Below are 14,533 nucleotides of genomic sequence, written 5' to 3'. Positions count from 1 at the left end.
CTTCATCCTGAGCAGAGGGCATCGCTTTGCTCCATTAGAGTTTGTGTAAGATGAACAGTAAGAGCTGACACTGATGGCACTGTTTGCTGCCTCTCGATCTCTGACCATCACCTGATGATGTGAAGTTATTACAGGAAATGTAACAATGCTGACCTCCTACCTTTGTTACCCTTGTAGTCCATGACGAGCAGGTACCTGCACTTAAAAATGAAAATACCCTGTCCTGTGTGGTTTTGAGCCTGCAAATACAAAATGGTTAACAGGTTTGAGATGTAAATTATTTGCGACATGTACATGTCTGTTTTTTAGTCAAACATGAAGGTTTTCTGTTTGTTGGGCTTTGCTGAAACTTGCGTGTCCTCATGAAGACTGTCTTTATCCCTCCTCCTCCCTGTGACACAGTGAGATTCAGTTGAGCTCAACAGAGGCTGTATGTGACGGACCATTCAACAAACACTGTCTCCCAAAATAACCTGAAAAACTCAGTTCTATAGATACACAATGAAGCATGATCTCTTGGACATTATTCATAAATAGGTTGTGATTGATACTTTGATAGAAATGTCACGTTTCCACAACACTGGCCATGTTTTATCCATTTGAGATCCGCACCAAATGCCAGTTACAGGCATCTCAGAGATTTGCTGGTTCGGGCAGAGCTTAGAAACAGCCTGCAGCTCCTAACCTCTGCCACCAGCCCCCTCACTTTGGAGCACAAATGGCTAAAATCCCATTCCAAATTAAAGTGACTATAGCTTGTGAACCAGGAAAAGAAAGAAAACTCCCTAAGGTTTCTTATGAAAATGTCAGAAACATTCTGGGTGATACAGAAACAGAGTAGTGGGCTTTTGAATTCAGTAAAAATGTAAGAGTTTTGTCTTTAATAATTGACTGTGTGTGCCTTAGCCACACTATCAGTAAACACAAGTATAACCATTCTACAGTGTTTTTTCATGACAAGACAAAAAGGACATTTGGAGACTCCAAATGGACACATGGTAACCGGATCATATTCTGAAATACTAAAGGTGTTTCTTTCGTTTCTTCATCAGTTGGAGATAAAATACTCACAATTTATTTTAACTAGCCCACTGTGGCAGTTTTTTTCTTTGTTCTGTTCCTGCCTCCAATATTTAAGTTGACCTGTGCATATGTTCATATCTTCTTATGTAGATCAGGTCCTGTTGAGTGGGCAGACCATTTTTCTAATCTTAGTCAACATTGGCTTAGTTTAGCTGCTCCACAGTAAAAGCCTCTAAAGTGAAGCAATAATGGCAGGAAATGTTGGTTTGCAACCTGGCACAGCACAGCTTGTGCAGGCGAAACTGGGCCTGTGGATGAATTCTCATCATGAGTGTGTTGACCAACAGGGAGGATGTGTACTGCAGTCTGTCACTGTGAGTTAAAGGAAAGTTTTGTCTTTCAGGTGGGAGACTCAGGGGGATTTCACCACAACTCACCCACTGCCCTCGGTCAAAGTAAAGCTGTTCACAGAGAGCACCGGTGTGCTGGCTCTAGACGACAAGGAGCTGGGCCGGGTGAGTCCATGCACGCACACACACACACAAACGTACACACAAACACACACACACACACAAGCAAACAAGTACTTTAATCACATCATTTTAGACTTAATACTAACTAGAATTTACTGTACATTTTTGGTTCCCCTTTTATGACATTAAACATAAAGTGTGTTTTTAATACTAAGATAATTTGTCATATTTTGAATTAACCTGGAGATGAACATGATCGTGGACCTCCCAGTGAGCTGCTAACTGAAAACAGTCACCTTTTACATCCTCTTACTTCTGACAACACCAAATCACTCAGCATCACTATCAACACCACCGCAGCTGGGTGGTTGGGGACGTTGTAAATCCAGCTCATTTTAAAAGCATATGTCCTTTTGGAGACATGCTGGATCATGTGATTGTGTAGGGGACATTTGTTACACAAGAATTCTGCCATTTCATGTCTGCAGACAAATCTTGTCAGATATAATGAGCCACACATCCATGATGCAGTAGTCCAAAGGCGTTTTCAGAGTTTAAACTGGAACTGTGTCCCAGTCATCTGACCACATAGCCATACTGGGCTTTTAGAAATGAGTCATTCTCCCTCCTTGTCCGGCTGCAACTGAAAGTGATTGCCCTGTGTTTATCTTCACCAAGGGGGTTGTTTTAGTGCCTGTCTGTGGGTTTGTTTGTTTGTTGGTTGGTTGGTTGTTTTTTCAGCAGCATAACTACTTAACTATTTGTAGCGTCTGGGTGTGTCAAATACCACAGGGCGAGATACGGTTGTAAAACAACATTGTAAAAATAATTAACCGAAGGCAAATTAATACAGGTAACTGTGTCCTTGAAGGGTTAGCCATTAATATAAAAAAAAGCCAGAGAGTCAGAACAGCAGAGGAATCCAGGGAGTGGTTGCCAATGACTGTCCAAACTATAAATGCAAGCCTCGACAAAAAGGCACATAAACAGATTTAGTAAATGAAAATGAAATAAATGGCCATCATCCGGCCACATGATTTCCACAAAACTTGCAGGAAGGATGGCCAAGGAAGAACCCATTCAATTTTCGTGCAGAATTAGGAATTTCTTTTCAGTTTTTAACATTATGAGACAGGGTGTTTTTTTGTTTTTTTGATTGATTGCTATTTACATTTTCTTTAATTGCCCATTCATGGATCTTAATGAAAGAAATCCGGCATACTTTGAAGAATGATACCATGGGTTAAGTTTGGTGTGGCTGGACTGAATTTAAGGTCCCTAACCAATCAGCAACTGAAAGGATAATTATGGGACCATCAGACCATGTTTCAAGGTTAAAAAAACTATTTGATGGCTCGTTAGCTACCATTAGACAACAGCTAATGTTAGCATACAACCACTTCCTTCCTAACATCACTGTTTAATACCTTCATGTTATACAATGGGAAAGACTTTTACATACTGAAATACGAATGCATCTCTGGAAGTCAATTATTTAGGCCTATAGTAAAATGCACTGGAATTAACTTTAGTAATCTAATGCTAAATGCTCAAACTTTTGGCACTACACTACACAGAAATATGTTCCAGTGAGCACAATGTGACATAATGTTACTGACTTAACCAAAATACTTCTGAGGTCAGGTGAAAAGACACAAAGACTGTTTATATTACATTGTTAGCATAATTAAATCGAGTACATTTTACTAACAGTCATAAATAAATGTGTCCAAGATGTGAAATGATGAATTTAAAATAAAAATTGGGCAAGAAAGTGGTGAATAGCGTTAGCTGTTGTCTAATGGTAGCTAATGAGCCATCAAATATGAAATTTAACATTGAAACATATGTTCCTCCAGATTTTAACTATCATTGTCTTCACAGTTGTAAAATGAAAACATATATGTGACTTATTATATGAATTACATGACTTCTAAAGCTGGATCAAAGCAGTCCAACGTTATTCTGTTCATAAAAGCATTTGAGCTTCATACCATGAGTGTGATGTCAGAGGAAAATGGCTGCCATGTGAATATGATCTATTAAGATTAAGGTTTGGATTTATTTCAAAGATATTTGAAATCAAATGCTGTTGAGAGATCAGAGACCAACCAACTATTCAAAAGCAAACTCTGCTGGCTGTTTTTATTACTGTGAGATCTACAATTGCCCAATTCATTTACAACAGGACTTACTCTAAATTCTTGTGCAAATTTCATCCCTCATCCATCAGCTTTCTTCAAATTCCATCATCTGGTGTTGAGTCCCAAACCCAACAATGTGTTGGTCTGTCTGGCCGTGTTGTCTGACGTCTCCACCCTGTCTGGCCATCACTGCTTCCAACTGATTATGTGCTATAAATCACAAATATATAGTTTTGGTGATTTAGGCTCTGCAATTTCATGAAACCACTGGGAACTGTTACTCATAAGTGGGAATTTTTCAGCTGTGGTTTAACAAACAAGTAAACAGCTCTCATGACAGCCAACGACCCCCATGTAACCTCAACTGCTCTGAAGTTGCCATGGTGGTTGATCCAGGGCTCTGCTTAACATTCTCTTTTTTGTTCACTGATGAGCAGCTTGTTTTCATGTTAAACGGAAGGAAATGTTGGATTTCCATCGATGGTATCCAATTACGGCTAATTTTAATCAGTACAAAGTAAAATAAGAGAATATTTACAAATTATAGTGTAAAGGATTTTCAACCATAAGGAACGGTTTTGGCCCTTTTAATTACGGACTGATTCTGATTAGACAGTGAGTCTGCCTGGAAGCTGCGGGGTGGATATTTCATCTCACTGTTGGGGGTTCAGAAATATCTCAAGAGCAATTCTTAAAGGGACACCAAAGGTCCCACCAAGAGTATTGCTGTAATAATACATGTATATAGAGGAAACCCGAGGTAATGAACATAAGCCTGGTTCTTTGAGTATTATCAGTGAGAGGTCTCACTATGGGGAGCAAGCCTCTCTGCGACCTTCAGAAGCACTGATCTCACTACACCCAGTGGTGACATCTACTATAAATAGTATGCGCAGATGACACCACATTGTTCAGATAAAAAATGTCTTCACCCACCCAGCAAGAAGGGTTGTCTGGTGAGACATCTCACTCATATTACCTTATATTCTTCTTTATAATAGTCCATTTGATGTTTCACTATGGGATGTGACAGCTGCAGGAACAACTCACACCTTCCTACAGCGACAGCTATAGAATGTTTCAGTTGTCCTTCCTGATATTGGAGATGTTAACATGAATCACTAACTTGTGCTTATCTCAGTGAGGACATCCATTTAAAAATGGCACTTTCTAGCTTCGTACCCTAATCCCATACCCTAACCTTCAACCTAAACCATCACAACTAAATGCCTATAAAGCGTAGTCCACAAACAACCGTTTGAAGGTGTGTTACAAAGTGATGGTCCTCACAAAGATGTGCACGTACACACACACACACACACACACACACACACACACACACACACACACACACACACACACACACACACACACACACACACACACACACACACACACACACACACATAGCTAGTGTGTGTAATCAGAATCCTGAGTGAGTCACAGACGCTGTGTGTTGTAAGAGAAGCAGACAGATGAAGGACACTGTGGGCAAAACTCTGTGTGTATGAGTTTTGTGGTGGAAATATGAAACAAAATTGTTGAGTTTCTTTATAATATCGTAAGGTCTCAGCCATATTATGTAAAGTGCCTTCAATTAAAATAGAATTGAGCAAGCTGATTAGCAATTTGAAGGAAGGTAAAAATGAATAGATTTTTACTTTCTCCAATAAATTCAGCCTTTTCCCTCCATTGATGACCATCGAAGCAGGTGAGTGGAGGGAGAACCTGAGTTTCAGATCCTTAGCTCAACCTCAATGCAACAATCTACTAGTAAAACCCAAACTCCAAGATCATTGTCTACAACATTTCGGCAAAGTTTCTAGATCCAAGATTTCCCTCCTTGTATCAGATCTAAACTCAGGTTAGTAACTAACATCACTGCTCTTTACCACAATTCTAAAAAATTTATTATGCTTAATTTTGAACCTACTGGGATATTTTTTATGGTAAATGACATGGTGCCAGAAACTTGTGGTGCTAACAACTGAGTCAGTGCCCGGCTAAGACAGTTATGCCAAATGATGTGTTTTTGTACCAGGTAAATCTGTCTGTATTTTGCATAATACTGCTTAATCACCAGTAGTAATGAGCTTCATGTCAGAGCTGAAGAACTGAGACAACTGTAGCAACAGAGTAGGCTACAGCAACTGTACAAGTATGATGGAAAAACATAGGAGATTTCCATGCGCCAGATAAATAAGAACCTCAGCATTCAGATGATGGGATTTCCCTTCACATATGAACAAAGTTCAACACAACAGGAAAATGTCCAGAGTATCAGGTGTGGGGTGACGTCTGGTTAGAGCGTACAGGGTACAGGGGGCAGGGAATAACGTATAAATTCCACTGCAGAAATCACATATTTTTGTTTCCAGCACATTAACACCAGCGATTCGTATCACCAAAGAGTCTAGGATCCGGTCTTTTCAAGACGTTTATGGCTCCGCTTTTTTATTCAATTTATTTGAATTCATTTTATTTTATTTTTTTCATTTCAGTTGCGTGTTAGAACCGTGATGAACAAGCCCACATGCTCGCTGTGAATTTTGTGGAACCTTTTACTGTTGTATTCTTACATGGGCTCACTCTGACAATTTACTAGGGAGTAAGCAGTGGAACAAATAGTGGACACACTAAATTTTGTAACGGCGATGACAGGCTGATAGCCAGTCCTCCTAATAAGCTGTGCCCTGATGCTGCTGCAGATCTGATCTGTGTACGCACCACTTTGAAGCTGGTCTATAGATGGATGTGTGTGGAGGTGAATGGCTGTGTTGCCCCGTGAAAGGGTGACCGAGACACAGCATGAAAAATGGCCCATGCTGCTGAATTTAACAACCTATGTGTTTTATTCACAATGTTTTTGGGGGTTTTCTTTTTCAAAAGAATGAGATAAGATTCAGCTTCAAGGTGGACATACGTTTGCAGACAAAAACAAATAGAAAATATAACAGAGTGAAAGCAAAGAGACCAAAATAATATTATCTTCTGTGGCTTTTTTAAATAAACAGGAGAAAATAAGATGATCAGAACCAGCCGTCCACACCCACACCTCCGGGAAGTGACATGCTGCTGTCCTGTACCACCAGTGTCATAATCAGAATTATTTATTAAGGATGGCTACAACCAAATTGGCAGTATTTTTTTGGGGTACTGCTTGAAACTACTGATATCAACATTACAATAACAGACACTGACATAGAGAGGGGTGACACTACACAATGACACTAGACTATATATGGACAGGATCAAATCAGAAACAGTAACATAACAATGCAGCGTGATTAAAGGGCATTTCCATAATGATTGTCCTAATGGGTGTGGGGTGGGTTGGATTGGTGGATTGGGAGTGCCTCTTGGTGGATAACAGTTCAAACAGGTGGTGAGCAGGATGAGAGGGGTCAGTGATGATTTTTTTTGTGTCCTTGTGATTGTGAGTTTGTGGTATAGTGATTCAACCGACGGGAGGGGGTGCCAGTCTTTCTTATTTTTGTTTTGTTCTGTGTTTTTTATTCCCATGTATTTTGTGAAGCACTTTGTAACCTTATTTAGGTAAAGCTATAGACATATTATTATTATTATTATTATTATTTCAATTTCATTACTAATGGTTTCCTCCCCCGTCCCTCCCACAGGTGGTCCTGAACCCAACCACCAACGGACCAAAGCAGGCCGAGTTCCACCGAATGGTCATCGCCAAGAACAGTCAGGACACGGAGCTGAAGATCAAACTGGCTGTCCGCATGGACAAACCCCCCAACATGAAGCACAGTGGGTGAGTCTGCAGCTGCTTCTCACTTCTCACATTCAGGATCTAGGTACAGTGTAGCAGCAGAACTCATGTGTTGTACAATGAGCTCTCATCAAGGAATGGGGTTTAAAATAACTTCCATCTTCAAAAAAATATAGATTTTGAGACTAGTTGAATTTGTCAATGCTGGTCTTTCTAAGATTAAATTCAGCACCTGCAGATGGTCTCATAACACCTCAATTAGATTAGATCTGAACATGAGCAAACTGAAGAAGGAAAATCTGTGATTTATACTCATTTTTTCACACATTATCTAACACTGAGTCATGCATTGCCAACATATTGAGTTTTAGAACAATTCTATATTTTGGATTTATCAAGCAATAAAGTAATCGTATCATGTCCTGTCCTTCGACTTGTAGTCAGTGGCGTCCTTGTTGGGGGGGGAGTGGAACTGACTTCCCAGGGCCCCAAATGGGAGGGGGGCCCTTAAAAAGCCTGAATGATTTTTTTTAAAAAAATAAAGATATTATTAATTACTTTACGAAAATGGCTGGAAGTGGCTGAATTGGCTGACTGAAATTCATATCCAAAAATAGTGGAGGTTTCCTGGTGTCACCTGTCTCACCCCTACAAACGGTTTAGCCCTTGCCACACGCGGGGAATCAGAATTCATGCTATCAACAGAATGAGACCACCTTTTAAAACAGTGTAAAATAATACACTTTCAAATGATGGCATATTTAAGTCTGTCATTGTAGGTGATGGCTACTGTTCATTAGAGACTACCCGAACAAACACTAGATTAATTTTTAAAAAATCAAAGAGGAATGGGGCGCACAGAGACTGCTTGTGTATAGGGTCCAGAATCTTGTGCTACACTCCTGCCTGCAGTTAAAGTGTGTCATGCAAAATACTTTGTCAGATGAAAAGAACATTTACCGCTAAATAAAGAATAAGAAACAAATAAGTACAATCACAAAAAGCTTAGAAATTAGAATTTCTAAAACAAGATTAACCCTCCAGAACGCCAGCTTCTGTGTTACTGAGTTACTGCCCATTCATGTGTGAATCAGAGGAGTAAAGCTCAACACGTCCGTTAACTCCCAAAACTATTTTCTAGAAATGACTATAATAATATCATATGCAGGATGGTTCAGTATGTTTTGTTGCAGTGAATCAATGAACATAAAGTGTGTCACTTTGTGTCTGTGGACTTGCCGGAAGCATTAGCAGGCTGACAGCTCTACCTCCTGGTTACAGAACAGGAAGTACAGACAGATGTTATCACCCAATCCTGAGATGGTAACTGACAGTAACTGCTTATTGGTTGTTCCATTCACACCTACGGCCAATTTAAAGTCTCCAAACAACCTAACATCAGTCTGCATGTATTTTGACTGCGGGAGGAAGCCGATGTATCGGATGAAACCCACACAACCACAGGGGAGGACAATCAAACTCCACACAGAAAGACCTGTGAGTGTCCTCATCAAGATCGATGTCCAAGAATGTGTGTGTGTATTTCTACCAGGAGATGGCAGCAAAATCTTAACCCTGACGAGGAAACATTTCAGGGGATTTAACAGTACAATGCCATGTGTGTTCTGTCAACCCTTGAACCTTTTCCTTCATAGACATGAGGAAAACTGTATTCTGAATTTTCATCTTCAAATTTTAAAATACTCATAAAGTAAATAAAAGGTTTTATAAATACAGTGCTTATCCATTGCTTTAATGGAGTGTTAGAAGTAAAATCACAGTTTTTAGAACAGGCAACACAAATAGTTTCCATTTGCACAAGAACAAATATAGAAAAGGTGCAGTGTTCTCAACCCTCTTTACACAATCAACAAAAACACCGGGGGTGGATCCAGGACTTTTTTTTTTGTCACTTTCCTTTAATATTGTATTTTTCTGAGAGAATAATTCATTGAACTTGATGGAAAAAAATCAGGCATGTTTAGGGGACTGATATTTAAGGGTGTGTGTAATTTGGTACAGATCCAAATAAGAATCCTCACCTAGTGAATTAAATGTGGTTTCATAAGGAGTCTGGTGGAGTCCTTGGTGGAGGTTTAACTCTGCTAGTTTGATTTGAGTTTAACCACAACTTTTTGACCATTAAAAAAATATTTTAGATGATCTGATACTGTTTTAATCGGTGGGTTTGGAAACAGCCCTGCAACACTGCACCGCCGTCAGATTGTCTTAAATGACACTGTATCAAGTTTCCCATTAAAGTTGACATGTTTTTACATCCTGTTTATTCTCACATAGTGAATCAGCTGTCACAACTCACACAGGATTCTATTCAGTACAAAAAAGTTGAAGACTATTGTTTGCACGAAACATTCTACATTTGCAATAAATGTTTTGTGATGCTTAAATACGTGTGAAAGAAAAGGGAACTTGAACTTATTAAAAGCTGTGATCGCTGCATTTCCCTTGCTATTGGTCTTTGAAGTAAGCTATCAGCTATACACACCCTGGATATATTTTTTGTCTTTGACACTCCATCTTCTAATTGTACTCTCTGGTTTCAAAATTGTTAGTATATCTGGCTGGAGTCAGTCAGGTTACAGTGAACTGGTGTTAGAACGTCAGAGGAGCAGAACTGTGTGTTTAACATCTTCTGTGTTTGAACTGTCATCCATCTGAACTGTGGCAGTCGGGCAGCTCTGATAACTCACTGACTGACAGAGAAGAAAAAGAAAGGTGGACACAGATCAGGTGCAGTTTTAAAAACTCTCCACAAGGGGTCAGTGTGAGTCTCCCTGTGAGTCTGGCCTCTCTCTGGTCCACTTCCAGATATTCTTTGAGTGCTGAATTTGGCTTTCTGGCGTTTTCAGATTTGTTAAAGACACAATCTGTGAGACTCTGACTAAAAGGGCATGCAGGGTCTGTATGCAGCATTTGTGATAAATACAGTCAAATAAATAGGGAGGAATGGAGTCCAAGAAGAGGCCATGTGATGCAGGAGTGTCTTTAAGTTAAGAAATAGAGCACAAACAGAAAATGTGTGGGCACATTTGTATTATTTATTTATTTTCCTGGGTTCAGGCTGCAAAAAGAAAAACCGTGAAAAGGAATCTGAAAAGGTTAAAGACGTGAATCCATTAAAAGGCCAACAGATTCGAGACCGATTTTACTTTCAGGGAGTAATGGGGCCAAAAAAGAAAAACTGCACAAATAGGAAACATGCACAGTGGGCTCCAAAAGATAAATATATTTATATAGATACATATATTTTAAGAAACCTGGTTTTCACTTTTGAACAAACAAAAAATTGAATTTTTATTTTATTATATACAATCTTTAATTAGCCAGTTTGGTGAGATGAATTCACGTTTTCCAGTCAACTCAATGACAAGTGATTCTGTTTTTATCGTCAAGCAACTGTCTGTCTTTTTTTTAAATTTAATATCATACCCTCACTAAATTCTAGAAAATTCTTGAATGATGATAAACAGTTTTCCCTGTAAAAAGAATGAGTCCAGTGTCCCTTTGTACTGTAAATATGTAAGTGTGAATATCCAGCTAAATGACGGCATCTGTGCAGCGACGACTGTTAAATGCCTGCAGTGAACTCTTTGGCGTCTGCAGCCGTGGTGTTGTGCGGCTGAATGGATGTTTGAAAGTCTGCAGGAGGAACGGTTGGCCAAATCATTTTCACAAGTGGCCGGCGAGCGCTGCCTCGTGTTAACCCGGAGTCATGCGGGATGTGCAGAATGGCCCAGATTCTCCGTCCAGACGTGCCACGGCCTTGACTGGAGGCCTTTTTTTTAAGGGCGGGCAGCAGGGCTGAAGAAAGAGGTCTCGCCATCGATTGATTTTCCTCACTTGCACTTGCCTGTATCCCACGCTTCAGGAGGCCCAGGAGCAGCCATTGATTTGAGAGGCAACGCTGGTCATTGTTCTATTTTGCTCTAGACTTCCTCAACGAGCTGCTATCTGTGTCATGGCCTCTCTCAGTTCAGGATTCATAACTGTCTCCATCTAGTTTCCTGATTAGGGAAGAAAATTCACAAAATGGATCTGATTCCTGAAACACATACATGAACATAATTGTTTGTCAGAAATCGTAACTTTAAAATGTTTATAAGCTAATATTCTTTAAAAAGTCCCCAACTTAAGCTAAACACGTGAACTGCAGTCAGGAGGACGAATTACTTATTTGTGGCCTCAGACACCTTCCTTGTTTTTTTATTGTCGTACCCCTTAAGTTAAGTGTCTTAGATTAGTCGTGTGTAAGTGATCACCTTCTTGGATAGCAGGGCAGCAACAGCAGTTATTTTCATTATCGATCAAATCAACTAATTAATTATTAAGGAATTCATCACAGAAATTCCCATCCCAGTTTCTCAGTATGTCTTTAGCTTTAACTCCGATCTTAACATAGCATAAGGTGAAACCTGGTGTTTTTTGTTTTTGCTGGTGATGATGCAATGAAGCATTGAATTATCAAAATAACTATTGGTAAATTTTTCCATATATCATCTAATTTAGTGATGATGCAGGTACACAAGTTATTAATGTGAGGTGACAATTATAGAAATTGGATCAAAAATAAATTGTTAATTTATATGAATAAATGTATTGAGCAAAGAAATGACTGATATTAAGGCAAGAATGTATCACAAAGCTTCCAGTATAACTGAAGTCATCAATCACCATCTCACCTCAAGGTCCATTTGGAAGCTTTGTCCATCATGATTCTTCTCTTCTCATCTCATCTCTTCTGTAGTTTAACATTTAAGAGCAGATTTCCTTTTATTCTGATCGTGTGCGTGGATGACTGTGATCCCTCCATGATGTGTGACTTTTAAATGTCCGTGTTGGCCTTGAAAGCAGCATTTTCAGGACCAGTGTCAACTCATTTTCAATCAACCTTGACAGTGAATACAAACGTTTTTATCATATGTGGCACATGTAACGCCAGAAGATTACACAGATACATGCATGTACGTGTGGTCTTATGTGTACATTTTAATTTGTCGCATCTCAATTTATTTAAACCAAGTGAAAACTTTTATTCAGAAGCATCTTTAACTATTTTATAAGGTCAAGCCATAATTGTATTTTATTCTATTTTGATTTTATTTCACAGTTCCCTTCCAAATTATTTTTACATTTTCATACAGATTCATCCTTTTTGTTTCTTTTACCTCTTTTACTCTTTTTACCTCTTTCATTCCATCTTTTTATTGTTTTGCTTCCGGATTTTAAATTGCTGTCTTTTAATTGTGTGGCTGTGATGTTTTAATGTCCCTGTACAGCAACTTGACTCTACCTGCTTTATAAATGCTTTAGTTTGATGTTGTGTCACTCATTGTGTTTCAGGTATCTGTATACTCTGGGACAGAGAGTCTGGAAACGCTGGAAAAAAAGATATTTTGTTCTTGTTCAGGTAAGAAACTCGAGTCAATGAGATTTGATGACATGCTGGATGTGTTGTTAATGTGAACATTGCTCAACAAGCTGGAGAAGAAAGACTTCATGTTAAAAAGTAGAATGGGTCTTGACAGTAATGAACTGTTAATCCAATCATTGTTTTTAACAGCCTCAGTGGAAATATGAAATAACACATTTTAAAGAGGTTTTTGTGTATTTAAAATGCATTCGATTCAGCCGTCAGCCTTTGCAGAAAACATGTCCTCACATTGAACCGTCCCTTTCTAAAGCTCTAATTTCCTTTATTGATTTTCCAGTCGAAAAAGGTAATAAAAAATAAAAAAGTATTTAAGGTTATTAAAGAAAATTCTCTCACATCATTTGCTCCAGCTGAAAGGTTTGTACATCTAGTCTGAGCACGCGAGTCCTGCTGAGGCAAAGTTAATTAAGTTTTGGTCTCTGAAAGTCTCCTTTACTCTTTTTCATTTCAGATGTTTTTTTTACTTCCAGAGTACTTTGTGATCACTCAGGGTCTTTGAGAGCAAGGGTAGACATTAAAATGAAAATGTATTTCCTCTGCAAAACAAAGCTCTCGTTGCCTCCGTGTGTCAGACTGTAAGTCCTCTAAAGTCATCAAAAGATTTAGTTTGATTGAGTATCACTTATATTTATGGATTTTGATTGAGGATGTCAATGGTTCGTTGAGTGTTTGACAACATTTCTAAAATTCATAAATACTCTTTTTCACCACTTGTTTTAAAATTATTATGTGTAGTGTTTTATTAAAGAACATTTTTAACCTGTTTCACTAGCTATGCCTTTAATTATAAAACCAATATTTCTGTAGAAAGTGAAGCATCGGCTTGATGTAGTTTTACATTGCAATGAAAGTACTGCACTGTATATTGGTAGTAGAGGTCGCAATCTACAGAGAATGATCAGCTGAATACAGAGAACTTAGTTTTATAGTCTCATTGTCACCGCTGTCATACTGTGGGTTTTGCCCACAACTGGCTTCTGTTTTCAAAGACAAAAAACACTGTATGCTACCTCTCTAGCAGCAAGCAGCCGACTGAAACTGTAAGGGATCAACATAGAGAGGAATGTAACAGCTGAAGAGCCTTGTGTTTCTCTCAGTTGCTAAAAGTAGAGAGGCACGACTCCCTGTTGTGTTCCTAAGAGCCTGTTTGCTAATAAGTTCACCACCTTTACACCTGAAAAGTTTCAGCGTTGATACATTGAGATTTCATTAACATCAAGAGAATATGTTAGGACACATGAAACTGCCTCAGAAACTGACTGAGAACCTAACAGATACTGTATCAGCTTCTGCTGTGTGCTGTGAGTCACTCTGTGTGTTTGTCGTGCAGGTGAGTCAGTACACATTCGCCATGTGCAGCTACCGAGAGAAGAAGGCTGAACCTCAGGAGCTGATGCAGCTGGAGGGCTACACAGTGGATTACTGTGACCCTCAGCCAGGTACAGACACCTCCGCTATCTCACTGACTCCATCACACATCACTTGCAGTCCAGACTTCCTCACAATGACTTCTGATTTGGATTTGTGGGGGACAATACCAATACAGGTTGCTAAAAGAAGAAATGTTGAATAACACAGATATTATACCTCTTTTACATCAAAATATACATGCTTTTTTAAATGTGGGTAAACCTGCTACAAAACTGAGATTGAATCCTTTCCTATTCGCCAGTAGAGGAGTTTGTCGAGATGTTTTTTTGACCAG

General features: G+C 39.0%; 1 protein-coding gene across 15 annotated transcripts in view; it reads left to right on the top strand.

The window, feature by feature from the left end:
* Positions 1-14,533, top strand: part of cadps2 (Ca++-dependent secretion activator 2) — a 226,713-nt gene that overhangs the window by 133,215 nt on the left and 78,965 nt on the right. For all 15 annotated transcript variants that reach the window (XM_034587879.1, XM_034587886.1, XM_034587884.1 and 12 more), the window contains exons 7-10: positions 1,427-1,538; positions 7,279-7,418; positions 12,738-12,804; positions 14,159-14,267. In XM_034587879.1, coding sequence (XP_034443770.1) covers positions 1,427-1,538; positions 7,279-7,418; positions 12,738-12,804; positions 14,159-14,267 — 428 coding nt within the window. The remainder of the gene's footprint in view (positions 1-1,426; positions 1,539-7,278; positions 7,419-12,737; positions 12,805-14,158; positions 14,268-14,533) is intronic.

The sequence above is a fragment of the Hippoglossus hippoglossus genome, chromosome 6, assembly GCF_009819705.1.
Source record: "Hippoglossus hippoglossus isolate fHipHip1 chromosome 6, fHipHip1.pri, whole genome shotgun sequence".
Taxonomy (NCBI): Eukaryota; Metazoa; Chordata; class Actinopteri; order Pleuronectiformes; family Pleuronectidae; genus Hippoglossus; species Hippoglossus hippoglossus.
The sequence above is the reverse complement of the archived record's forward strand: the minus strand, read 5'-3'. Positions and strand labels throughout refer to the sequence as shown.